Genomic DNA, 27,679 nt, shown 5'->3' with positions numbered 1-27,679 from the left:
TGCAGATTCTCCAGCAATTCAGAGCAATCGTTCACATCAGCGTTCAAAGCAATGCTTCAGCTGCAGCAATCAAACTTGCATTTTCTTCAGGAAATGCTTTTCTAGTTCAAAGTGATATAATGCCTTTAACTGCATTAAATAATTAACATTTACTTAATTGATCAATTACACAGATGCATGTGATTGATTGCACTCACTATAACTAAAATAAAGGAGAAACACAGAACTTCTTAAAAACAATAATGTAGGGTTGTAAACAATAATGTAAGTTGATATTTTTGTTTTTTTCTCTCTCACACATGGGTGAATTAGAAATAAAATAGTTGATTGTAGTTGTTAAAAAGACACCCCAGTGTTAGAATCCCAAAATAAACAATTTATTCCTTCTAAACCAATTTCAAAAAACAGGAAGGCTGCAGACAGCATTTGAGCTGCATACAACTCTACAGGACATCAGTACTATGAACACATTTTTACTGTGTCACAGCCTGTTAACTTCTTGTCATTCATCTTACATTAACAATGAAATGTATTATAGCAATTTTAATAATCATTACAAGTCAAGGTCTATACATTGCGTTACATCTGGATTCAATGAGCTGTCATATGTAAACTTGTCTAATACAATCAAAGACCTTTGGTCCTAGAAAATCAATGAAAACATATATACATGTGCAGATAGGAATACAGTCTGTTACCTCTTCAATTTTTGGTCAGGAAATTTTATCTCAACGTATTGAGTTCTAATGGGTTGTTTCATGCATAGCCTAAATAGCTGTTTCAAGTATTCGGTATTACAAACATAACTTATAAGACAGGTTATAATGTTCATAATTGATGACAGAGAATGAATTATCCCAACTTTAGCCCACAGTATGAGCCATGCTTGAAGCTCAAGCTTACATAAATAATTAGTCATTTAGACTTAATAGAGCCTCCTATTAAGAGGAATAGAAGACATTACGCACAAGTTCTTAGTGCTCCTCACTTCTAGATGGAGATCAGCTATCAATTAAGGGCTCCTGCAAACAAATCAAAGCAGTTAGATTTCATCAGTCTCAAAATGACGGACATCTACACGTGGTGCACAAAAACAGTGATTAAAGTAAAGAGGTTAAAGCATATATAGTAATATTGGGAAAGACTTACATTTTGTAGGTCTAGTCCAGTCCAGTGGTAGCGGCGTGTGAGTGACTGTGTCAGACTAGCAGTTAAGCAGAGTATTAAACAAATTCCAAGCAGACACACACTGACTTCCAACAGATGTCGCACTGCCACGCTCTGCTCCTCCTGCAGGATGGAAGAGCATTTTAAAAAAGAGTGAATGTATTGTATGGCTAAGAAAGTTTAGGTGCTGATGTTGGACACACTATACCTGTGTTAACATGACTGTAAGTGTAGGGTCATTCCTGAAGTACAGAGTGCTACAGGTTTGTGATGCTGTTGGCAGCTGGTTGGTTGCCTCCACGAGGATAGATGGAATGTTTTTCTCTGATGCAGGGCACTCCGGAGGAAGCCTAGAGCACGACCATAAAAAAAAAATATCAAGAGTCAATTTTAAAGGTTACTTAGTAATTAGTAAATTAAATTAACAACACCTAACAGTGCAGACGTTATGGTGTTAAAGAACTCACAGACTCATTGGCAGGAGGTGTGCTGGGGCACTTATACTGAGGCAGGTGTGGTTACTGTTTCCAGTCAAAAACTCTAGGGTCAAATTAACTGTTTCTTTGCCTGGTGAGTAAAATATTTAGACACAGAATGTATGGATATATGCATTTATACTAATGTGTTTTTTTACCATTTTATTTAATACCAAATCATTTCCAGTGTTAAACTAACCTCCAAGAAGTAGTTGACTGGCTGTCAAGGTGGTGCGTAAACTGAATTCTTTCAACGAGGCACTTGGTGAGCCGGGGGTCAGAGTCAAAGGAACCTTGAGATGCAAATAGGCCATGGAAGAAGCACTCTTTGTCGAGTTAACTGATGTATTTCCATTATCATCCTGCTCAGGCGGAGGGGTGGGAACGGAGGAAATCACCTCAGATGAACTTGAATTTGCTTTTACACACAGTTGGAATTGGGACAAGGATGACAATATGTGGTTCCAGTCCTACAAGAAGAACACAGTTTAACTATACCTAAATAATGGTAAGGAGAGAAAAATACAAGCATGCATTCAGTATGTGGATTAACATGGTCCAACATACCAATCTGAAAAAAGAAGATTGCATCCTTACCTTTACTGTGTCAGGGTTAGGCAGAGTGTGAGTGTGGCTGTAAGAGCTGAGGCAGATGAATGTGACAGCCAGAGTCAACAGGCATAAGAAAAAGGTTGCTCCTGGAGGGTTCTGGGAGACATAATCTCTAAGGTTGGTCACTGGCTGCCAGAAACCCATCATAGCCTTCACATACAGGTGGGATATGGCAAGCTGTAAAGAGGAGAGGGGCACTTCACCACTGACAACGTTTTCCATCACAGCACCTTTTTTAGACCTATGAGAGCAGACTCTGTCTTTTCTTCTATATTCTTATTTCTTAGTTTATTGTTATTTGTTAAGGACCTATTTATCTTCAGAAATCCACACACCTAACTTTAAATTATTGTGCATTTTGTACTGAAACTAACAAGGTAAATGTCCTAGTCCATGTTCAACTTTTTTGTATCACAAAAGTGTAGATTTATTTGTGAAGACTTTAAACAAGCAACAAAAAATTTTTGTCTTAAAGAACTTGCTGAAATGTTTCCCTCATAAGTTGCTAATCCATCAATGGAGACCAAGACCAAGGTATCACTTTTTGAAAACATAGCATCAAATAGTAGCATCAAATAGTAGCATCAATAATCTTGCATTTTCTTTACAACTTGTCTAACAGTTTTTTTAATCTTAGTTTTTTTCTGAATCTGTTGAGATGATTCACAAATGAGTTGGTGCTACACTCTTTATTTTGCTGCTTCTTCATTGGCCAAATTTTAGATTATGCTTGCTTCCTTTACAGAGGTCTGTAAATATGTTTTGCATGTCGCATTTGAAAGATCTCCTTCTAGGGAAATAATATGATAGACCTGAAATCTGAAATGTTGACATTTCTGACCAGAAATAAACTCCTGGGCTCACAGCAGAGGCCTCAATCACTTTTTGGCAGGTTGAACATTTTTGAGGTTTTTGTTTTTTTTAAGAAGTCTTCATGGATATAAAGGGGTTGGTTACATTATAATTTCTTATATCGCGTTCCAATCGCTTGACCACGAGATTAAGAATGGTATTCCACATCTTCATATGTCTCTAGTTTCTGGATATACCTTCGACACATCAGAACTAAACAATCAACAAACAACTTGATCCAAGTTTCCATTTGTTGCGTGTTAGCGCAAAACGTGGCTCCTATAGTTCAGTATAATCACGAAAATCTTTTGCAAAGAACGAGTGCATGCAATCGGACCGATGGCATTAACATAACAGCTGGCGTGTAACTTGTTCGACAGTGACAGATAACCACCTCATTGGCTAACAGATGATGCGGCTAACCAACGAGCACAAACATTATTTCATACCTTAAAACAATTCTTCTCCAGTCACGTCGCCGGTTTGGGTAAAATACTTTGACAAGACTTCGACATTTAGTGAGTATACATTTCAGTTCATGAACGAACAGGACAACAACACCACCACGACAGCGCCGTCGGTTTACGACACCACACTACTATGACGACAACCGGGAAGTGTGTCACACGACTGACTGAGGAGCAGGCGGGCGCTGAAGCTGAAGGACTTTAAACCATGCAAGAATATTTAGTTTGATTGCCGTTGCTTGTTCTTCACCCTCTTTATTCTTCTTCTTCTTCTTCCGTACGTTTTTTGGCGCAGCGTATCTTCAGCATCCATTGACTGAATTGCTCTGATTCTCCAGCAATTCAGAGCAATCTTTAACATCAGCATTCAAAGCAATGCTTCAGCTGCAGCAATCAAACTTGCATTTTCTTCAGGAAAAGCCCTTTTCTAGAGATTTAGTTTGCCAATTTTTACATTTAACAGAGTGGTTGGATATGAGTGCACACATATGAGTGCAGCAAGAGCTTTGCATGTGCTTATTCAACCTTTTGTGTACTAGTTGATTTTGTACCTGAAAACGCTGTATTTAAATAAAAAAGAAATACATAAATGACCGGGAAATTATTTATTAAGTCAGTCAAAAATACAAAGCTCATAAAAATGCATTTATTCTAAAATAAATCATGAGTAAAACATTTGTAACACAACAGACAGTAAGTTTGCATCAGCACCACAATAGGTGTTGGGTGATTTCTCCAAATAATTTACAACCTAATAAGGCAGTAGTCGTTAGAATTAAATACAAAACAAATCAAATTTAGATTATTGCACTTTAAAGTAATTGTTAATCTTTGATCATATTGAGCCACATTTAGTTATTTGTAATCATCTGTGTTTACATGACCAATGCAGTGGATCCAGTATATTATCAGCATTTTGTTTAATCATAACTATTGTATTTCCCTTTGCCAAAACAGCCCAGCCTGCACTATTTACATTTATGTCATCTATATACACACACACACCATCATAACAATTAATTTGTCCATGTGACTTTGATAGGTTTAAAGGCCCAAGTATCAGGGTGACCCATGTGGAGCAAGTCTTTGTAGGGGGAAGTGCTCCACTGGAACGGTGGCAACTGGTCCCAGGTTGGCCCACTCACAGCCAGCATGCCATACTCTCGGTACATCTCATAAGAGGTCAGCTGCACAAAATACAGTCGGTACACATTAATATGCCTCACTGACAAAGGCAAACAGAAAAACAGCTAGAATGACATGATGAATGGGCAAAAATGAGTATTAGAAAAACCTTCATGTCTGTTCCTCCATGTTGTCTCTGCCTTAAGGCACCAAATGGATATGTTCCATTAGCTGGGTTCAGGTCTGAACGGGCTGAGATAGCGTTCTCTCCATTCGCAGGAGGATTACAGCCTTCACACTGTGATAGTGGATCTTCCTTAAAGTTATTGTACCTGGGGAACAAAGCAGCACTTCTCATGAATTTTGGGATTTTTTCACAGAATAATCTGTAAAATATAATTTGGTTATGTTCTGGTACTAGCAAGCAATGGAATGTATCACCTCCAAACCTGTCTGTGTCACACAGACCTTACCTCATGAGACGGACCATGGAGTCTACATCTATAACATCTGTCTGGTCTCGCCTGAATATCTGAGCCCTAGGATTCTGGTCTAGAGAGAACCAGGGACCAAACTTCTCAACCAGCTCATTGCAGCCACTGGCATTAAATATATCCACGTAGTACCTTCATATGAATACAAATGTACAAAATAAATTTTCATATAAAGCAAATACAAATAGTTTAATGTTTCCAGACTGGACACTCACGCTATGTTGTAACTTGCCCAGTACCCTTTCTTCAGCAGTTCCTGAGTTTTATCAGTGTAGATAATGAGTCCCCTGCAGCATTGCAAGATAAGAGATGCTCAAGTAAATCATTTGTCATTTGTTTCAAGCAAGAAGAAGACATATTGAATTCTATCAGTTTTTTAGTTAAGTGTGAGAGCAAGGACTTACGGAATCTGCTCCAACACAACAAAGAGCTCCTCTTTAATGTCAGTCTTCCCGGGAATGAAGTGATTATAGTCCACAATCATCCATTGGTTGTTATACCTACAATGCACACACATACATACACACAACCTTTAACCTAGATCCAAGTAACTGATGTTCCAGTAATTGATTTAGCATTTCACAGCAAACACTCATGATGAGCCTAATGACCCATTACAGCTGTATACCACAACTGACCTCTTGTGTGAAAATTGATTATAAATAGTCTTCATCTACTCTTATCACTCAGCATGTTTAGCCCCGTATAAAACAAAATCTTTTCTTACAATCTATAGGAATGCTGAGCACAAGACAAAACAACTTGAATCATGAACAATGTCTCATTTTTCATGTTCAAAACTCACGTTCCACTGTTGTACTTGCTGAATATCTCTGCCCACTGCTTGCCAGTAGTGGCCAGTCTGTTAGCAATAATGTTCCTTAGCCACTCCATGACTGTTCCAGAGGGCTGAACAAACTTCCAGAGAGCAGGGTTGCTGTTGCCAATGGTGGTTTCCAAAGTAACCTGCAAACACAAAATGTATCAAATGTAATAAATGACAATTACAGATCCAGCTGTTTAATGTTTAACATGAAGTACAAAAAAGTCTCACCAAGCCACTGCTTAGGATATAAAAATCATCTCCAGAGAAGATAGAAGCAGGATATGATGAGAATGCCTGAGTCGCTCCAGGAAGAAGATCATTATCTTAAAAACATAAAACAGAGCACTTAATCAAGTCAGACTAACCAGTGTTCACATATAATAGCTAAGGCTCAGATTGAGTCAATAGTTTGTTACATTTGGGCAAAGCCAGGTAACCTGTTTTCACCCTGTATGTTGAGCTAAGCTAACCAGCTGCTGGCTATATACCTCCATATGCATTATACAGGTACAAAAGCTGTATTAATCTACTCATCTAACTCATTAACAAACACAAATATTTTCCATACTGTCTGTATGTGAAAACTGTCTGAGACAGACTGTTCAACGGGAAACACACTTGCATCATTAATTACCTAAAGGAGACACTTTAAAAGCAAAGATGTATTTCTTCATGATGCGCAGCATGGACTGGTAGGTGTTCCAGGTGTCATGTGACACCAGTAGTTCTTTGTTATTTGGCAACAACTTAATCAGAGCAGAGCAGGAACCAGATCCAAGCGGTCTAGTTTGGCTCGATTTATTCAGTGCTGATTCCAAGTCCTCAAGATCCCCGCCCAGTTGGAACAGTCTGATTGAACACAGCAGAAGTGAAACATATTAAGCAACAGTAACAACATTTATCATTTCTGGAGCAGTGCAGAGTCAGAGGATTAACATTAAGGACATTTCTTACAGAAAGCCAAATGGGTTGAAGGAGAAGGGTCCTGTTGGAAATGATAGCTCCTCATTGTAGCTGTCCTCCAGACCTTTCAGCTGCAGCAGTGCCAGATGAACCTGATACCAGTAGGGCGAATTTGGTTGCTTCTGTATTTGCTCCTGAACCCATTGCATATTGGTTGTGATGAAAGCTTTGAGGCGCTTGCAGTACCCAGACTGTGAGGTGAAGGGCCCACAGTAGTCCATCAGGGTGTTCATCCAGTGTTTATAGATGAGCTAAAACAGAAACGAACAGTTTTTAAGACTGATTAGAGTAACCAAAACATTTGGAGGACTTCTGATTGAATCAAGTTTAAACTGACTTGAGATGTGACGGCAGCCTCCACTGCACCAGCAGCATAAGCCTGGATGCTGTCATTGTACTGACTGCTCGTAGTGACCTCTAAGAAGGACCAGCTGAAACAAGATACATAAAATTAAATGAAAAGGATAAAACTATGTGAGCAGATTAGGTGAACGAATGCATTCCCAACTTTCCCTTTCCTTGCATTTATTGTGTTATATCAGATGTACGCATTCGTGCTGTGTTTAAGTAGCAGTAACATTAATTTGCCAAGAAACTAAAATAGTACATGTAACGTATGATTTTTGACACTACACTTTGTGTTGTTAGATCTGAGCATTTTTGAGCAACACTGCATTTGATACCGTTTATAAAATTGTCCTTCTCAGCTTTACATTTGTTTCCTCATCACTCACCCTGAGTTTTTAATGTCGTCAGTGAAGTTCGCCCAGGCCACAAAATCTTTTCGAAACCCTTCTAGGACGGATAACTGCCCGGTTTGTTTGTCAATAACAGCGGTTCGTATTTCAGCAGATGCGCATAAACACAATGCGAGTAAAATTACATTTTTAACGGGCATAAAACTTCTTAGAGCAAACGTCGTGTTTCGTCCGGTCGCCATGTTTACATGAACAGGTCACATGACATTATCCATGACTAGTCACCTGACCACACTCGGATGTATTTTCAAAATAAAAGACCTAAGCTGTGTCCCAATTCAGGGTCTGCATCCTTCGGAGGACGCAGCCTACGCGGTCTCAGGAGGCCGCGTCCTCCGGAGGATCCTCCACCGTTGGTAAATGGGACGGTCTGGCCTTCAAAGCACTTCCTGATTGTGGCGCGACGTCATAAATTTTGCCCCGGGAAAAACAAAAGCAGCGACAGCGACACAACACGGACTAGACAACAAACGGGACAACAGTGTGGATTTAGACATTTGGAATATTTTAATATATTTATTTGTTGTTGGAGGAAGAGGAGAGGCGGCTCCAGCGGCAGCAAAACCGGTGACGGCTCATTTTCTTCAGGCTGGGAGAGCGCAGTGGGGAGGTGACGGTAAGCTGCTGTTTAACCATATTATTGATCATAATTAATATACCGGTTACTGAGCAAACGCTAGATATATAACCAGTAGATAGACAAATATGATTAAATGTAATTTATATTTGATTCAATTGTAAGACTTGATACAGGGTCTGTTTGTAATTTAAATACTTTAAATAAATAGCTAAATGTGTAAGAACCCTGCAAATAACCCTGAAACCACTGCTTTAATGTGTCATTAAGCATCAGGTCTGTCACTACACCAGAGAATTACTGCTGGGTGGAGGAGAGTGGGGCTCCCTGCAGGACCAGCTGTCTGTCCTGGAGGAGGTGTACTGACCATCATCACCTTTGGAGGGTGAGGATACATATTTTATAGCTTTTCATATTTTAAGCTGTTTTGGAAGCCGCTCTGTTGAAGTTATTATTTTTATTTTTGCCCTTTTTAAAAACATCTTTAGTAACATGGCAGCCGCCGATCGTCAGCTCTGCAAACCCTGATGGACGATGTGGTGGACAGAGGAGACAGACACCCCCCTCCCCCAGATGATGTCCCACTCACAGCCAGAGGACTCCAAGGTCTTCACCGTGGCATCATCCAGTCCAGCAGCACCAAGGACTCCTGCTCAGCCAAACATTTATATATATGTTCTTTGTGAATAGTATTTTCTGCTGATTTTTATAAATAATAAACTGTACATTTTCATAATGCCCACTGGTAAATAGTTAGAAATGTTCAAACTGTGTCTTTGTAAATATTGTACATAACACAACACACACACAATAAATGATTTACTGTGGTCACTGAGAAGTTGTTCAAAAGTTTACTTCAATTATAAATAGGTGAAAACACACATGTAACAAGGTTAGAAGAGTTTAAGAACACAGAGACAAGAACGATTTAATATACAATTTAATAAGTAACATTTAAATAACACAGAACATAAAATCACTGCTGTCCACCATCCTCTCAATGAGCTGAGGTCTGTCCGTTCTTTCTCTGCTCTCTCCCCCTCTCTCTCTCTCTCTCTCTCTCTCCCTCTCTCTCTCTCTCTCCCTCCCTCTCCAGTCTCATCTCCTCCGTTATCAGTTGTCAGGTTTCTTCTGTTTCTCTCTGCTCCTCCTTCAACAAAATGACAACAGGCAGAATGACCGTTTGATATAATAACGATAATATTGCTCCTCACGTGAACTATACTTTATACTATACTACAGTAAACAACAAGAAAGAACATTCAATCAAAGCGTTTAGTTTACAGCGCCTCGTATCAACAGGACGTCATGTTTGTAAATATAAAACTCGTTTTTTTAATGCCGCTATCACTACTAGCATTTTAAAACTCTCGAACTACTGCTCTGTACTTACATTTAAATGTGAATTCGGCACTCCTGCCGGTGCCGCTGCCGCTGCCGCTCGCTTGGTCCGTCGTTGTACTATTGGACAAAAAGTAGGCCCGCAAAGCATTGTGGGATATTTAAGGCCACGAAGGATGGTAGCGATGCGTCCTCCAAATTCAGGCAAAAGGAGGACGCATTTGGAGGACGCATTTGAAGGACCCTTCGACTTTTGGCGAATTGGGACAGCCTTCGCGCAGCTTTGTGACGTAAGCGGCCTTAAAATGCGCACTCCGAAGGATGCAGACCCTGAGACTAGGGGTGGGCGATACTGAAGATTTCAGTATCGATCCGATACCAAGTAAATACAGGGTCAGTATCGCCGATACCAATACCGATACCGATACTTTTACTTTGAAATTTCATGATCATAAATAATCATTTTTTTGCCTTCTTTTTTGCCTTTAAATAGATTATCGTGATTAGCAGAATAATAATACGCAAGAAACATTTGTTTAGTAAATCAAGCTGCAAACAAAAGTGCAGAACTGTTTGAAATTTTAACTTCACAATCATGTCAGCGATGCTCCTTGTGACAGCCATGGCTCTTTGTGAATCATGTAGGTGAAACAGCATGACTAAGATACTTTTATAAAAGTTTAACACCTACCTTCAACAGTTATCACCAAAGCATAATTATATTAATCATACTGAAATACATATCATTATATAAACTTGTATAATTACATTATTAGATATATTTTGGAATTTGAGAAAAACGAGATTTTTTTCAGGTGGTGATATGACAGTTCAGTCATTCTGCTAAAACTGCATGTCTTATTACTGCACTCAGAAAGACACCATTAAGTCATGCTGCAGATTACTCAATCTAAACCTTCACTTTTTTAAATCATCTCCTGGAGCCTTTGTCAGTGACCACTGTCTCTGGTTCATGTTTGGGGATCTGCCTCTTCCTCCTCCCTCTGTTTACTCTGCAGCTCGAGGTCTTTGGACTCTGCTGATTTATGTTTGTGTAAATGAGTTGTGTTTCCACAGTGGCAGGTCGCTTTCCTGCACACCTCACAAGTAGCAGTTTCTTCTTCTCGTCTGTCGCTGTGAAATAACTCCAAACAGCGCTCCTCTTCCTCTCTGCTGTCTCCAGCACGCTAGCTGCACTTTACAGCCAATCAGGAGCTCCGTCTGCTCTGGCCGAGTGGAGAAGGAGGGGGAGGGGCGGAGTGTGCCTGCGCACTGAGCAGAGTGAGAGAGGAGCGCTGCACCGCGAGTAAAGTTGCTGAAGATATAGAAGAGAAACTTCCACAGAAATATCGATCTAATCACGCCAGTATCGAGTAATTACTGATCCTAACGTTGGTATCGATACTATCGATATTTAGATCGATTCGCCCACCCCTACCTGAGACACAGCTGCTGACGTTTTCTTCCACAATGCCAACAATGGAAGGGGTTTGTGGGTAAGTCACATGACTTGAGTCGACGTAAACGTGTAAATAAATCTAATCACATGGACGCGCATTACGTGTTCACAGAAGAGGAGTTTTGTCGAGCGCAACAAGTGGCATCAGTCCTCATTCACAGGGTAAAAAACACGAAACATCATCATAACAAATATGAACAACAAATGTGGCAGTTATTGCAAACTACATTTACCAAGCGAAAACGTTAGTGTATGAAAACATTGCGTAATACTATGTATATAATAATGTGTGCGGCAGGCTAACTAGCCATAGCAGTCATGTAAAGCTAAATTCACTGCGTTAGCCAGGACGCTACACCGTCTTTGCTTTGAAAGTTGTGAATCCTCAGTGTGGTATATTGTAAATGGTTAATTAATTTTGATGACAAAATGTCGGCACATGAAAGTAATGATTCATCACTACAGCCTGATGTAGCAGAAGTTGAGTGAGGGCAGGGTGGAGTGCCAGGCAGGCCACAATCAAAGATTAGTTTTATGGTGCTTTTGTCCTCGACCTCTGATACAGAAGTCAAATTAGTAAACTCATTGCCAAATCCAAAAAGCATCCATGAATTGAAGCCTGGAGTCAGACTGGATTCCACACTGCCTCTTGATGTGCTCAGCAAGTTCAGGAACAGTTGCTGGAAGCCCATCCGGCAAGATGAGTCTCTGAGAATCAGTTTCCCCAAGTATAATTCTGAGTGAACTGAAGCAGCCATTTCACATCACTCTGAAAATGCAATACGTGCAAATGCAACAAAATATGAAATAGAAAATGCAAAATACAAACGTTTCTGTATGGTTTCCATCTTTCTCTTTCTCTTTGTCACTTTCACTGCTCAGTGTCCATAAAGAAACTTCAAGACCAGAATGAGAATCATCAAGCCAACAAAGCCAAAATGGCAGAGGGGATGGCTTTAGCTTTAGAAAAGAAGGATCAGGTAAATGTCACTGTATTTCCTTACTGTACACTACTGACATCAGGCCTGTGTTTTTACATCTTTCAATCCTTTACCTGCAGGAATGGATGGAGAAGTTGGGCAGTGTGGAAAAGGTAAGTCGTTATCTGTCAGACAGTATCAAGTTCAGTTCAGCGTATGCTCCTCTAATTTGTATTCTTTCAACATGGGCAAACCTGCAGCCCAAATTGTGAAGTGACCTTTGACACTGTTGATTTCCCTTCACATTATATGTGACATATGTTTCTTAGAGTTGTATTTGTGTTAGTGAGCAATAACTCTTCCATAAACCCTAACACACAGATTGCAGAACACCACATCAATTAGTGTTGAAGTAAAACCACAAGGCTTTCATATACACAACCACATTATGAGTCCTAATGTTTAAAGCAGGTAAGTTTATCATATCAAAAATCTGAACTTATTTGTGACAAACTCCACCTTAGCCACAAACAACTCCACCTCTTGACCGCAGACATCTATTTTGTTAGTCTTCCAGTGGCAGTCACGGTTTAGACTGATCGATTGATCAGTAACTAATAGCTGTCCAGCTAGCTTCATGCCAACTCATTAACCCTGTACATAAGTAACCCCTGCAACACACATTTCCCAACACAATAACACAAGATAGCAGCGTTCATTTACCACATATTGTTAATTCCCTTCCAAGCAAATGGGTAAGCACACATAAAGGTGCCCTGTGGAGTAAAGAAAAGATCTGCAGAATCCTGAGCTCCAACAATTGCATGCAATGCATTTGCAAGCATTCCAGCAGCATGTTGGAATTGTTGTTGGGTTGTTGGGTTGGTGCAGAGAGGAGCTGCTGCTGCTCAGAGAAGAGGCAGACAAGTGAGCTGGAGCGACAATGTCAGGAGCTGCAGTCTGTCATCCAGCAAGTTTCTGAAGACTTCCAGAAGGTCAGTCCAAACCCAAACTGCTACACTCCTCCACACTGCTCATTTATTGATTATTTCTCGACATTATAAAATGTTTTATTTTTTAGTCCCAGAGTATGGTCTCAAATCTAGAGAAGTCACTCCATGAATTGCAGACTGAACACGATGCCCTGAAGTTGCAGCAACAAAAGGTCAGAACATAAATCTTTTTGGAAAACATAAAGTATCCAGGTAGTTTCGAGCAATATTAATAGAATATTGTTTATTTTGTTAAACATGCTCTCTGCCATTAGGCTGCTGTGACCAAGGAGGACAAGGAGCGCTTGTTAGTGGACCTTCAGAAGAAAGTATCTTCATTGGAGAGACGATTGGAAGGGAACCTGAGCCAAGATGAGCATCTACAGGAGCTTCTTCAGGAGGTAAAGTCAGCTTGGATCAGGCCAGTGGTGGTTTATGTCAGTTTTGGTTGTTAATTTAGAACACATCACCAGTCTTGTAGCACTTTTAACAGATTACTTTGGTAAGATAAAAGCACTTATACCTACTTATCAGTGCTGCTGATGCCTTTTCAGAAGTCCAACGTGGAGACGATGTTGAAAGACACCAGAGCAGAGCTGCTGGCTGTCCGAACAAACCATGCTGATACTGTTAGCTCTCTGGAGGCCCAGGTAAATAAAAGCATTTTACAGTTGAGAGGGATTGAAGTAATGATGAAACTAGGATCAAAGTGGAGCCTAAGTTGTTCGAGAGTGTTGTTCCTTTTATGTATTTTTATTGCTTGCATGGTTTTTCCTCCCACTTCGGTCTATTCACCTCAGCTTTCTTTTCCAGATTGAGGTCTAAGTGCTGACAGTAAATTGCACAATAGTCTTGTTATTTCCTCAGATCTCTTACGTTGGACTTAATGTCAATCGGTGTCTCTTCTCTCTGCCCTCAGGTATCCAGGATGAGCTGTACTATTACTGAGCTGCACTATTACTGAGCTGCAGACTCTGCTCCGGCACAAAGAAGACTCCTCCAGGGCCTACAGAGAGAGAACAGACACACAGGTAGATGCCAGATACACTGCTGCAAGATTGAAAAATCTAACTAAATTTACCCTGCATGTTCACAATACATCATTACTTATGCCTTTAACTCATAAAATGAATGGTCTATCCATTTCAGATTGCTAACCTGGAGCTGCAGGTCCTAGAGACTACTGAGAGGCTGAAGAGTGCAGAACAGCAGATCACAGAGAAACAGCAACACATGGACAAAGTTGTGAGTTGCAAGTTTTACATTTTACATTACTCTAACAGGGAAAATAAAATGATTTAATCTGCCTAAAATGAAATGAAATAAATGTTCTGCATCTCTGTTTGTTTTGCCCAGCAAGGAGAGTGGAATGCAGAGAAAGCCTTTCTGGATCAGCAGGTGTGTTTGTTAGAGCAGCAGAGTCAGGAGAAGGCCAGTCGGCTGGAAGAAAGCATCAGCTCTTTACAGACAGACAAACAGATGCTGCTGGACAGGGTGGTATGTTTGCTACACCTTACTTTCACCTATTTTAATTGTATCCTGCAGCATTAAGCAGCAGGTACTTCTGACATTAACCTCATATGGTTACTCTCACTTTTGAACTGCAAGTATCACTATGGCTGTTTTCACTCTCACAAGATTAACTTGTTAATAAAACTAATGAATTTTTGTTTTTATTCTTGCTATTTTACCTTACTTTATAGTTCTAACCTGTTTCTGAGTATGCATGGAGCACCTGGAATGCAAGCAATTTCCCCCTGGGATTAATAAAGTATTTCTGATTACAGAGAAGAGAAAGTGTGCCAGCAGCTTTTGGAGAGGATGCCGATGTGTGATGTGTTGACTTTTCGTCTTTGTTTTGTACTGGCAGGCTGATCTGGACAAACAGATGAATGAGGCAAATTCCACTCTGAAGCAGCGGAGTGAAGAGATGGAGGACTGTAAGGTCAGAAACACGTATTCACACAAAACATGAGCTTACACATTTTGTGATAGGACTGCTGGTCTAAAAATAGAGTACTGATGAGATGATGAGCCCTGCTGAGGTGTTTTTAGGAGATTAAAACAGAGGCTATCTGTAGTCCTCACTCCCTGTCCCGGCATGTTCCCTCCAGGCAGAGCTGAACAGCCGGCAGACATTGAGCACAGAAATTGCTAAAGCTCTGGAAGAAACCAGACGACAGAAGGAGGAACTGCAAATGCAGGTCTGTGGGTAAACACGATACTGTTCCTAACATAGGTTCCCCACAATGATGGACAGTACCAGACACATACTGTGACTGTAAACCAGTGAATTGGACCTTTGTACCAGTCACAGATCATAAGAGAGCAGACATGAGCTGTGTGTGTGTATTGTCAGGTTGGAGAGCTGACCAGAGACCTACAGACGTCGCAGCGGGAGCTGTCCACTGCCACCGAGAAGCTAGCGCTGAGAGAGGAAGATACCGAAACACTCCGGAAAGGTAAACACTATCAATCCAACTACAGATTGGATTTATAGAGATTCTTTCAGATCCTACAATAATACATCTTCTCATATTTGTACAATTAGGAGGAAAAACATTTTTGTGTTCCCTATTTTGAGTGAAAAAGTGTGCCTCTGTGTGTTGCAGAGATGCAGAGTCGGCAGGCATTACTTGTCCAGCTGCAGGAGGAAGCCGAGCGGCTGCGAGCACAGCTGAAGCAGATGGAGCTGGATAAAGACTCCCAGCTGACCAGCCTGAAGGAGGAGCTGCTCAGTCAAACACAGCAGCTAGATAGCTGCCAGGCACGGGTCAGCAACTATATACAATAGAAGAAACACCTGTGCTTCTGCTGGTGCAAATTTACATGCAGTGTAAAGAGACATTCTCATTGATTGGTTTACAGCATGTACTGTTTGGTATGTGTTGTACAGGTCTCGTACCTGGAGGTGGAGGTGGAAACCCTGACGGAACAGCTTCACAGCCCTGAAGTGTGTGAGGAGGATCAAAATGGCAGTGTGACCGTGGACGACCTGGATCATGTCCAGAAAGTAAACCGAGAGCTGGAGCAGCAGCTCAGCGACAAGAACAGGGTCAGCCTTTTTTTAATGAATAACATTATAAGCACATAGGACAAGATCAAATAATTCTTTATTAGTCCCACAAAGGAGAAATTCTCTACAGATAAATGCACACAAGCATTTACAATTTCATGCAACACACTGATTGTTGTTGTTGTTTTGCAGACCATCAAGCAGCTGCAGCAGAGACTGGCAGAACTGAAGAGGACTCTGCAGAAAGAACTGGTAAGACAGCAAGTCTCTTATGGACTACGCTTCAACATGTTGCCAATCACTTTGGGAAGGACACCCTACGATTGGTGAGGGAACATGAAAAGACCTCTAGGAAACTGGCAGACTACAGGAACCACCTACGCTTCAGCCTGAGATGCAGACAGGAAAAGTTAACCCCGAACAGCCTACGTCTCGGATCCACTGTCAAGGGCCACAGAGCAGACACCATCCTGCAGAAAGCCCAGAACCAACTCCTCAACGAAAGGATCAGACAGATCAACTTCACCATAGACGCTCTCATGGTCACCACGGAGCAGACAAGATCACAGCTTGCCACCCTCCTACCCAGTGAAGTCATGGATGAAGTCATCAAACTGACTGAAAAAGTCCAGACGGCACAGCACACCAGGGGTAAGGAACAACAAAAACGCAAATTCCATAAATTGAAAACTGTTTTCTCTGTTAAAAATGCAGCTAACCTTCACACATGGAGGAGGGAAGACCACTCACTGCCACAGCAGGACACCCAGGACAAATGGGTAAAGAACCTTTCAGGCACAACTGAGCCAGCCGGAAAAAGACGTGTTGGCCAAAGGACTCAACTTTGCCATCTCGCCAGAGCAGATTCCAGTGGTGGACCTCATCGCAGCCACAGAGTCAGCCATCAAGAACAACAACCTGACAGACACAGAAGCTGAGCAACTCCGCTTGAAGGTCACAGCCACACTCTCCACTGCTAAAGCACCACCATCCAACCTCTCCAGTGATGAAAGGAAGGCCCTGATTGCACTACAAAAGGACCGGGACATCACCATCTTATCAGCAGACAAAGGAAGATGCACAGTGGTGCTCAACACACAGGACTACCACGCCAAAGTGACAGAACTCCTCAGTGACACAGCCACATATGAGACACTGAAGAGGGACCCCACCGGAAACTACAAGAAGAAACTAGTCAGCTACCTACAAAAACTGGAGAAGGACCAAATCATCAACCGCAAGCTCTACTTTCGACTGTATCCTGGGGAAGCCACTCCACGCCTGTATGGACTCCCCAAGATACACAAGGAAGGAGTCCCCCTCAGACCCATCGTCAGCAGCACAAACTCAGTCACATACAACGTGGCTAAGCACTTGGCTGAACTCCTGACACCACTGGTAGGTGACACACCACATCACATTCACAACTCGCAGGACTTTGTGAACAAGGTGGAGAAGATCCAAATGGACCCAGATGACACCATGGTCTCATTTGATGTCACCTCCTTGTTCACCTGCATCCCTACATCAGAAGCCACAGAGATGGTAAGGACTTGCCTCACACAAGACAGCACACTGAAGGAGAGAACCAATCTAACGCCAGACCACATCTGTGACCTGCTGGACCTCTGCCTGACCACCACTTATTTCCAGTACAATGGGAGCTTTTACAGACAGAAGCACGGCTGTGCGATGGGATCACCTGTGTCTCCTATTGTGGCCAACCTCTACATGGAAGAAGTGGAGAGAAGAGCCCTGAGTTCCTATCCTGGAACCACCCCCACCCACTGGTTTAGATATGTGGATGACACCTGGGTCAAAATCAAGACCAACGAAGTGGAACGGTTCACAGAACACATCAACGCAGTGGATAACAACATCAAGTTCACTCGCGAGGACACCAAGGACAACAATCTGGCCTTCTTGGACTGCACAGTACATATTGAGGAGGACAGGAGCCTCAATGTGGAAGTGTACAGGAAACCCACACACACGGACCAGTACCTGTTGTTTGATTCACACCACCCACTGGAACACAAACTGGGAGTCATCAGGACCCTGCAGCACAGAGCACAAACTGTACCCACCAGCTCAGAGGGGAAGAAGAAGGAGCAACACCACATCAGGAAGGCCCTGCAAACATGTGGCTACCAGAAGTGGGCACTCATCAAAGCCACAAAAACAAGACCCCCCAACAACAAGAAGAAGGACAACACCAGGCGGAGAAAGAACATCTCCATTCCATATGTATCAGGAGTATCAGAGAAACTCCGCAGGATCTTCAACAACCATGACATCCCGGTCCATTTCAAACCAATGACAACACTGAGACAGAGACTGGTTCACCTGAAGGATAAGATTCCCAGGGAGAAACACAGCAATGTGATATATGCAGTCCAGTGCAGTGAGGAATGCTCTGATCTGTACATTGGAGAAACTAAACAACCACTCCACAGAAGAATGGCTCAGCACAGGAGAGCCACCTCCTCAGGACAAGACTCAGCTGTTCACCTCCACCTCAAAGACAAAGGACACTCCTTTGAGGACAACAACGTTCACATTTTAGACAGGGAGGAAAGGTGGTATGAAAGAGGAGTCAAGGAAGCCATCTATGTTAAGCTGGAAAAACCTTCCCTTAACAGAGGTGGTGGCCTCAGACATCATCTTTCTACCACATACAATGCAGTGATTCCATCCATTCCCAGGAAGTTTGCACATACTCACAGCAAGAACAAAGGGCTGTCAACCAGTCCCCCTCCGGCAGTTTCATAGTCGTTAGCCAGTCGTTAGACACACCTGGCCCAGTCAGCCAGAACATCACAGGTAAGTATGGAAACATTTAGTGCTATTGTTTGTAAGTGTTTTTAAGTTTTACCCAGACCCACCCACATAGGTCTGTAACCACATATAAACCATGTTTCCCCACCAAACAGTTAGAACTGATGAAGCTGCTTGGATGAGCAGCGAAACGTCTTCTAGAAAACTCTACAAGTCCAGACGCCTTGCTTCAATCTTCTCTACGTACTACGCTTACATGCACAGCAGTACTCTGAGTTGTAATCGTCATGTGAGCTGTAATCACATGACTTTAATCAAAATGCGGTGTGCATGTCAACATAGGCTTTTTGTTAACGCAGGATCAAATGACTAGTGAATTTTTTGGAGGCTTTCTGTTCACTGAGAGCTGAAGAGTCTATGTGCCTCATACTGTTTGTCCTCTGCAGAAACTAAAGCCTGAGCCAGAAGCTGAAGGGAGGGAGAAATTGTTAGAAAGCCGAGCAGAGAAACAAGAGAGGGTTTGTCCAGACCCTCCACCAGCATCCACTCCGAGCCCCCCGACCTCCAACACCACAGTGACTAACACCTCAGACCTCAACGACTCACGGGAAATCAACTTTGAGTATCTCAAGCATGTTGTCCTCAAGTTCATGTCATCTAGAGATGCCGAGGTGAAGCATCATAGCTGTTTGGTTTTGGAACACTACAGTCGATTGATGTGCGTTGGCAGTGTTGGGCTGAATCTGTTCTGTGTCTCGCCCTGTTAGGCTTATCAGCTCATTCGAGCTGTAGCTGTGCTGCTGAACTTCAGTCGCGAGGAAGAGGAAATGCTGAAGCAAACCCTGGAGTACAAGGTCAGTCCTAACACTCCCTGTGATCAGCTTTTATCCTTCGAGGCCTCTTCCTAATCAGCAAGCAAGCTCATTTGTTGAATATAATAATGAGCAATTTTATCTCCATCATTGATTGTGTTCTCTGTAAATAAATCTGAATAATAACAGTGGGATTCAAAGGTTGATGGGCTTTTATTTTGTTATTTAGTCAGATTCTTAATCTACAATGTACCAACAGACTATTGTCACAAATTTAGGAATCTTCTTCCTAAATCTGATTATCTTCAGTACATAACATGTCAAAACAAAACAGTCTGTGTCTTATTTCTATCAACGTCAATTAACAGTTTAGTATATTAATATACATAACTTATTTTAGTGCAACTTGACCTCTAAATGACACGAAATACTTGAAAAGGGTGGAATTTATTTATTTATTGCCAGTGTGGTCAGCTGTCCTTAAACCAGAGGTGCAGGCCCTATAACATGTTTATAGTTCTCTTTTAATTCATATGTTCTCTGTGCTCTAGATGTCATGGATTGGATCCAAGCCCTCTCCTAAGGGGACCATCCGGTCTTCAATCTCAGGCACTTCAACCAACTGGGGCTGATGAGCAGCAGAAAGAGTTGAAAGGGATGGAGAGAAAAGAAACCATGGACCACCTCCTCCTTCCTGTGTGGCTCCCATCACTGAGCAGGACTCTAGCTTTAAACTTTGAACAGCCTCTCGCAGTTTTTGTCTAGCTGTGTGTGGCAAGGACTAATGATCTGTGGGAACAGAGAAGGGCCTGTGCAGTATCTTTAAGTGATTTTTAATAATCAGTTGATTTTCTTTTTTCTTGCTAAGGGAGATCGGAGTTTGTCATAAGTCACATTTTTCTTGCAACATATACAGTTCTGCTGTTTTCTATATGGTGAAAAACCAAAAACAAAAGATCAGGAAAAAAAATAGTAAAAAGAGTTGACTGTTATACGTGGGACTGCCTCATTCGTGCCCTCTTTTTTTGTTGGAACATCAACATGACTTGGAAGGAGTCTTTACTGGACAGATAGTAGAGCCTTTAATTACTGAAGGATTTAGTTATTCTTTATTTTAAAAAGCACATAGGGCTTCTCTAAGGAAAATGTGTCGTTTTAATTACCTGTACAGGATACTGAAGCTACTTTGGCTTAAGTATCAATGGGAGCTTATTTAATGGTATCTTTTAAATGGTTATAACTGTCACACTGGCATCGAAGGACCAAATTGCCTCTTTCAAAAGACAAGTTAAGCTAGTAAATCTACAAAGATCTTCAGGATCAAGGGACTCCAGGCTGACAGACAGATTTGCTTCACAAACGTAACAGTGAAATGTAATCGTACTAAATAAAATGTCAACAAAAATCACAGAGGCCCTCATCCTACCTGTTACTTCTAAAATATAACACTGGGAATAGAATTTGCACAGACCTGAACAGCTAAAATGTAAATAACGTTGTATGATCTATGGACCATTAAGGCCCTTTAACATCAGTGTGAATGATATGGATGCTAACGATGTGATAAAATAAGAGAATGCTATGTAAATGACTGGAGGACATGCTCTACCTTTACCTGCCTTTGCTAATATAAATGTAATTACATTCCACATGTCTATTTATATATAGAAATATGTACATACTGTATGCATTGAGAACTTTATAAATCAGTGGATGTAAATGGTTTGATGTGATCGGTTTGCAGTATTTATCACCACCATCATCAGATTGTCATTCCCATCACAATGCCCACTCCTGACAGTGACACAAGTCACAACACATGTGACAGTTTCTCGGCCATTTGAAATTTTACTGGTTTAATTTGTTCTTTGTGTATCGGGATGCAGGAGCACATTTTATATGCAGAACTGTCATCGTCTTGTGTTACTAACAACAGGTAACAGACTGATGTAGTCGCACAGACTCCATTGGGTTATATACTGTGTCTCTATGAGAATCAAACAAAGGAAACATGAGAACGGTGAATGCACTTTTTAACCTGATTGATTCTGCTGTGAAAAACCTTAAAACAACAACTGTACAATCACTGCAGCTCTTCTTTTTGTCTTTGATTTTTATGATCGCTGCCACTACTGTGGTTTGCGTTCCCATGTTTATTATAAATAAATCAGAAATCACTAAATCTAACGTTTCTGATGTCTTATTTTGAATGACTGAATCTACCTAATATTATCATGTGTGTGTAGAAACGCCAGGCAGTTAAAGGAAAGTAAAACGAGTACCTTAACACCAAGAAACACAGTCAAGTGACCAAATAGAGAAAAAGCAGAAAGTAATCAATACTTCATGCAAAGTCCAATCCTTCAGTGGAACCACTGTGTAAGGCTGACAACGCCCCATGGTGGTTGTTAAATATTTTGCAGTCAGGGTGAAAAAAGTTTCATCGCTCTAATGTGTACAATATGATAAAAATAGAAACATAGAAAACTGTCAAATGTGTGATAATACTGATAATCCAGAGTGACACTAAAATAATGCTACAAAGCAGACTGAATTCATATTAAATGAATCCTCCCTGTCGCTGTTTTAATTAGTGTGGACTCAGCTCAGCTCAAGCATGTTTTTCTGCAGTAAAATGGTAAAATTACAATAAATAAAAAGTTTGATTAATTAAAAACGTAAAATGTTAACAATATTTTTACAGCTGTCCACAGGTGTTGCCATTCTGACCAAAAAATGTGAGCCCCACCTCCATAGATATTGAACTGTTTACATGTTTCCAGCCTCTATAAATTTACAGTGCTCAAAAAACAAATAAATAAAGGAAACATTTAAAGAAGAGGCAGTTATCAAGACAAGCCCTATAAAGGAGAGGTTCTGCAGGTGCTGACACATTGATCATTTTTATATTATTTTGTTCTCAGTGTATTGTGCCCTTGTTATGCTGACTGGTCAAATTGTTGATATTTAAATTTTAAATTTAAAAACTGCTCACATGACGGTTGGTGTTGTCATGACAGCTGGTGGTGTCCTTTGATCTTCCTGCTATATATTTGGAGCTTTGAGGCATTCACACAGTTACTGACTATACATCCACGGTTCACCGCGACACACGGATCTACGGTCACTTCACATCGGGAATAGACCTCGCATAGTGTAAGTCTACAGAACAACTTCAAACACCAGCACAAACTAGTCTATTCTTCTTGTATAACTTTGCTTACTGTTCCACACAGGCTTTGCTTCTTGCTGTCATGGCCCAGAGACAAAACACAAGAGTGGGATTCATGGGTCCTCTTCAGGTTCCAGAGAAACACTCCATCATCCGCAAGCTTGGCCTGCTGAATAATTCCCTCATGGCCAGGAACAACCACGTTGAGGATGAGAACAGCAGACTGTTGGACATCTCCAAGAGACTGAGGAAGCTTCTGGAGATCAGTGGAAGACACTCCAAGCAGCAGACCGAGGAGTTCATCAAAAGCAACGCTGCCAAGGACGCAAAGATCGCCAAGCTTGAGGCAGACCTGCGAGTCCAAGCTCAGCAACACCAGGAGGTCGTCCGTGAGCTGGAGGACCGGAGCACGTCCCTCTCCAGCCGGAACAAAGATCTGGAGGACGAAAACAGCCGACTGTTGGCCGTCAACAAAACGCTGAAGAAACATCTTCGGGACAAATACTACAAGGAGCAGAGCGAAGCCACAACCTCTGCTGACAATGAGAGCGCCCTCAAAGCACAACTGGAGCAGATGAGACAGTTGCTGGAGGCCGAGAGGCAGAAGAACAAGTCCCTTCAAGAGGAGGCCTCATCTCAGCTGCTGGAGGGGGAGAGGAGAACAACGTCCTGAAAGAGGCCACACACCTGATAACTGTACATAGGAGCCTGTGAACATAGTTTTTAATTGTTATTTTTTATGTTTGACCTTTTTTTGCTGCAATATGTGATGCTGTCAATTAAATATGAGAATATCATTGAATATATAAAAGTGTTGTTCTCTCAATGCACGTGCTGTTTAAAACAATTATATCTGAAATAGTAATATATAATACATAATATAATACATATTTTTTAACATAATTTTTTAACATACAAAAATATGATTTGTAGTATTAAGTGGTGGTAATGACATATCCAAGTGAAATAATGAGCAGCTGGTGGGCTTTAGGGCTAAGGTGGCTCTGCAGTGCAGAAGCACACATTTCAAACTATAGCATTATTTGATTTTATTTATATATTTCTTCATACCCACATGGTTCTTTTAAAATTGTGCGGCTGCCATTTGCATCATCACTGTAAACTGTGCTTCCACCACAAGAGGGCAGCACCTCACAGTCAGTCAATACGGTCTGACTGGAGATATGACTGCTAACCAGAGAAAGGGGTTGGTCTGATCAATAATGGATTGATTGGTGAGCAGTGTTTGAAAGCTGAGCCACCTTTCAATTACAGTAAAGGCTGAAGACGCCAGCGGCAACAGCTGTTTCAAATGTGCAGACAAAAGGCACTGACCTGTGTGGGAACAGATCTTCAGGAGCATATTTGGTTGAAAATAGGCACTTCCTTCTTTTTGAAGCCTTTCAGCTACTATTGTGATTCCTTTAAAGGTGCTTTCTTGATCTTTTCTCAGCAACAGCACATTGCACCTCGGCAGATTCAGGTTCCACAGCATGTTGCTCATCCTCCATTGTCAATGAATTATGAGTGCCGCTTCAAACAGAAAGATTAAGATTAAGAAACCTTTATTAGTCCCACAATGGGGAAATTGCATTTTTGCAACGGCATACAGACAGCAAGGGATAAGTTAAGAGAAAGATATATACATTATAAAATAGACTACCAATAAATAAAAGTGAAGAATAGCAAAAAGTAGGAAAAAAGGAGACATTAAGCAGCAGCCGGTCTCCACCAGCGCCGGAAGTAACATTTCATATCAGCTTGTCAATGTCCATACAACCATCAAAGCAAATGATCATCCACTCCATTCAATTTCCATGAACTCATTGAAAAGTCCGAGCCTCATCATTGGATGGAATGCAGCACACTGTAGTCATTAGTGTGGTGAATATGATCATGTGTGTGTATTCCTCTCCTTTACAGGGCTTGTCTTGATAACTGCCTCTCATTTCCACCTGTTGTCTGGTCCATTTGCACAACAGCAGCTAAAATGGATCCACAATCAGTGTTGATCCTAACTGGACAGGCTGATGCAGAGCTGCCAACTTTTCCAAAAACCTTGGAGTGAGATTCAACTCATGTTGTGGCATTCTGGCGGTTTGTGGGGCCAAAACCCATTGATACAGGAGGCCTACTGGAGATGGACATTATTGGTTATATTCTGTGAAGCAGAGACAGCTGAAGGTCCACCCCAGGATCATTTGGATTAAGGTGTGATTTCTTGTATTCAATTGGTTTGTCACAGGCTCTGCTGACAGAAACATAGGGGTGAGTGAAGCTAAAAGGAAGAATACCCGTCTATGTCACTTTTTCTTTATTAGTGATTCTGGGTAGAATGACACATTGTGTTAAAAAAAAGCTGCACTTTGTTTAAGATGGACCACAAGTATGTACCAAGTACAAGCCCAAATGCATGTTGTGACCGTGAGTTACTGTGGTTTTGTTGTATGGACGCCACAGGAGTTTTTCATCCAGCGGGTCCAGTATGACACAATGCCCACCTCAAAGTGGTTGAATATTTTTGGATGATGTAAATTAATTAGCATATCACAGGTCATGTGTATACGACATCATACAGATATGTCACAGTCAAGTTTATATATATAACTGCTCCGGGTTGCTTTTGGCTGTGGTTAGATCAGAATGGTGGGTGCACTCATTGTCCATTTTGGCTGGACTAAGTAAAACACAAATATTCATCACCTCTAATCCACAGCTCGAAGCATGAAAACCTCAGAGCCAGCTTGTTGCTAGAAACTCATCGCCCTTAAGTCTCTCTGTCACAGCAGATTCCATTATGGCAAAAGTTTTATTTTTTAGTTTGATTGCTGCAATTTTATTTAGTGTCCCTCTCACCAGGCCTGGCGCCCCAGATCATTTCTTCACAATATTTTTAATGTAAAACTGCACATTTAACAGATTACTGTACTCGAGAGGGATGGAAGGGGTTTGTGGGTAAGTCACATGACCTTAGTCGACGTAAACGTGTAAATAAATCTAATCACATGGACGCGCATTACGTGTTCACAGAAGAGGAGTTTTGTCGAGCGCAACAAGTGGCATCAGTCCTCATTCACAGGGTAAAAAACACGAAACATCATCATAACAAATATGAACAACAAATGTGGCCGTTATTGCAAACTACATTTACCAAGCGAAAACGTTAGTGTATGAAAACATTGCGTAATACTATGTATATAACAATGTGTGCGGCAGGCTAACTAGCCATAGCAGTCATGTAAAGCTAAATTCACTGCGTTAGCCAGGACGCTACACCGTCTTTGGTTTGAAAGTTGTGAATCCTCAGTGTGGTATATTGTAAATGGTTAATTAATTTTGATGACAAAATGTCGGCACATGAAAGTAATGATTCATCACTACAGCCTGATGTAGCAGAAGTTGAGTGAGGGCAGGGTGGAGTGCCAGGCAGGCCACAATCAAAGATTAGTTTTATGGTGCTTTTGTCCTCGACCTCTGATACAGAAGTCAAATTAGTAAACTCATTGCCAAATCCAAAAAGCATCCATGAATTGAAGCCTGGAGTCAGACTGGATTCCACACTGCCTCTTGATGTGCTCAACAAGTTCAGGAACAGTTGCTGGAAGCCCATCCGGCAAGATGAGTCTCTGAGAATCATTTTCCCCAAGTATAATTCTGAGTGAACTGAAGCAGCCATTTCACATCACTCTGAAAATGCAATACGTGCAAATGCGATAAAATATGAAATAGAAAATGCAAAATACAAACGTTTCTGTATGGTTTCCATCTTTCTCTTTCTCTTTGTCACTTTCACTGCTCAGTGTCCATAAAGAAACTTCAAGACCAGAATGAGAATCATCAAGCCAACAAAGCCAAAATGGCAGAGGGGATGGCTTTAGCTTTAGAAAAGAAGGATCAGGTAAATGTCACTGTATTTCCTTACTGTACACTACTGACATCAGGCCTGTGTTTTTACATCTTTCAATCCTTTACCTGCAGGAATGGATGGAGAAGTTGGGCAGTGTGGAAAAGGTAAGTCGTTATCTGTCAGACAGTATCAAGTTCAGTTCAGCGTGTGCTCCTCTAATTTGTATTCTTTTAACATGGGCAAACCTGCAGCCCAAATTGTGAAGTGACCTGTGACACTGTTGATTTCCCTTCACATTACTATGTTTCTTAGAGAGTTGTATTTGTGTTAGTGAGCCATAACTCTTCCATAAACCCTAACACACAGATTGCAGAACACCACATCAATTAGTGTTGAAGTAAAACCACAAGGCTTTCATATACACAACCACATTATGAGTCCTAATGTTTAAAGCAGGTAAGTTTATCATATCAAAAATCTGAACTTATTTGTGACAAAAACAAACTCCACCTCTTGACCGCAGACATCTATTTTGTTAGTCTTCCAGTGGCAGTCAGGGTTTAGACTGATCGATTGATCAGTAACTAATAGCTGTCCAGCTAGCTTCATGCCAACTCATTAACCCTGTACATAAGTAACCCCTGCAACACACATTTACCAACACAATAACACAAGATAGCAGCGTTCATTTACCACATATTGTTAATTCCCTTCCAAGCAAATGGGTAAGCACACATAAAGGTGCCCTGTGGAGTAAAGAAAAGATCTGCAGAATCCTGAGCTCCAACAATTGCATGCAATGCATTTGCAAGCATTCCAGCTATTTATCCCAGGCTTTTGTTAGTGGCCTTTTCTCTGGTCAATGTTGATGCATTACTTTACTCCTACCACCTGCAGAAATACTTACTATTAATTTTTACAGAGGATAGCTCATCATTAATTCATACTACAGGTATTATCACCTGTATACACAGGTCATAACTTCACAGGGATCCTTTAAAATTAGCTCCTGGAATCCTGCAATG

At 41.3% G+C, this 27,679-nt stretch overlaps 2 protein-coding genes and 1 pseudogene across 2 annotated transcripts; 1 reads left to right on the top strand and 2 right to left on the bottom strand.

Moving 5' to 3' along the window:
- Positions 1-355: 355 nt before the first annotated feature.
- On the bottom strand, positions 356-3,707 carry LOC114441557 (transmembrane protein 248). The gene is made up of 7 exons (XM_028414540.1): positions 3,557-3,707; positions 2,241-2,432; positions 1,843-2,113; positions 1,635-1,734; positions 1,376-1,517; positions 1,150-1,290; positions 356-1,022 (listed from the first exon to the last, which is right to left on the bottom strand). The coding sequence occupies exons 2-7, from the start codon at positions 2,400-2,402 to the stop codon at positions 1,002-1,004; spliced, it is 837 nt and encodes a 278-aa protein (XP_028270341.1). The 5' UTR covers positions 2,403-2,432; positions 3,557-3,707; the 3' UTR covers positions 356-1,001.
- A 453-nt stretch (positions 3,708-4,160) lies between these two features.
- On the bottom strand, positions 4,161-7,965 carry plbd2 (phospholipase B domain containing 2). Its single transcript, XM_028414211.1, has 11 exons — positions 7,717-7,965; positions 7,320-7,413; positions 6,974-7,233; positions 6,654-6,868; positions 6,248-6,342; positions 5,999-6,159; positions 5,598-5,693; positions 5,409-5,480; positions 5,173-5,325; positions 4,869-5,031; positions 4,161-4,761 (listed from the first exon to the last, which is right to left on the bottom strand). The coding sequence occupies exons 1-11, from the start codon at positions 7,920-7,922 to the stop codon at positions 4,591-4,593; spliced, it is 1,686 nt and encodes a 561-aa protein (XP_028270012.1). The 5' UTR covers positions 7,923-7,965; the 3' UTR covers positions 4,161-4,590.
- Positions 7,966-11,146: 3,181 nt separating this feature from the next.
- On the top strand, positions 11,147-21,360 carry LOC114441445 (golgin subfamily A member 1-like; annotated as a pseudogene).
- Positions 21,361-27,679: the final 6,319 nt, after the last annotated feature.

Source organism: Parambassis ranga, chromosome 9, assembly GCF_900634625.1.
Source record: "Parambassis ranga chromosome 9, fParRan2.1, whole genome shotgun sequence".
Taxonomy (NCBI): Eukaryota; Metazoa; Chordata; class Actinopteri; family Ambassidae; genus Parambassis; species Parambassis ranga.
Note: the sequence above shows the minus strand (reverse complement) of the source record. Positions and strands in the feature narration are given on the sequence as shown.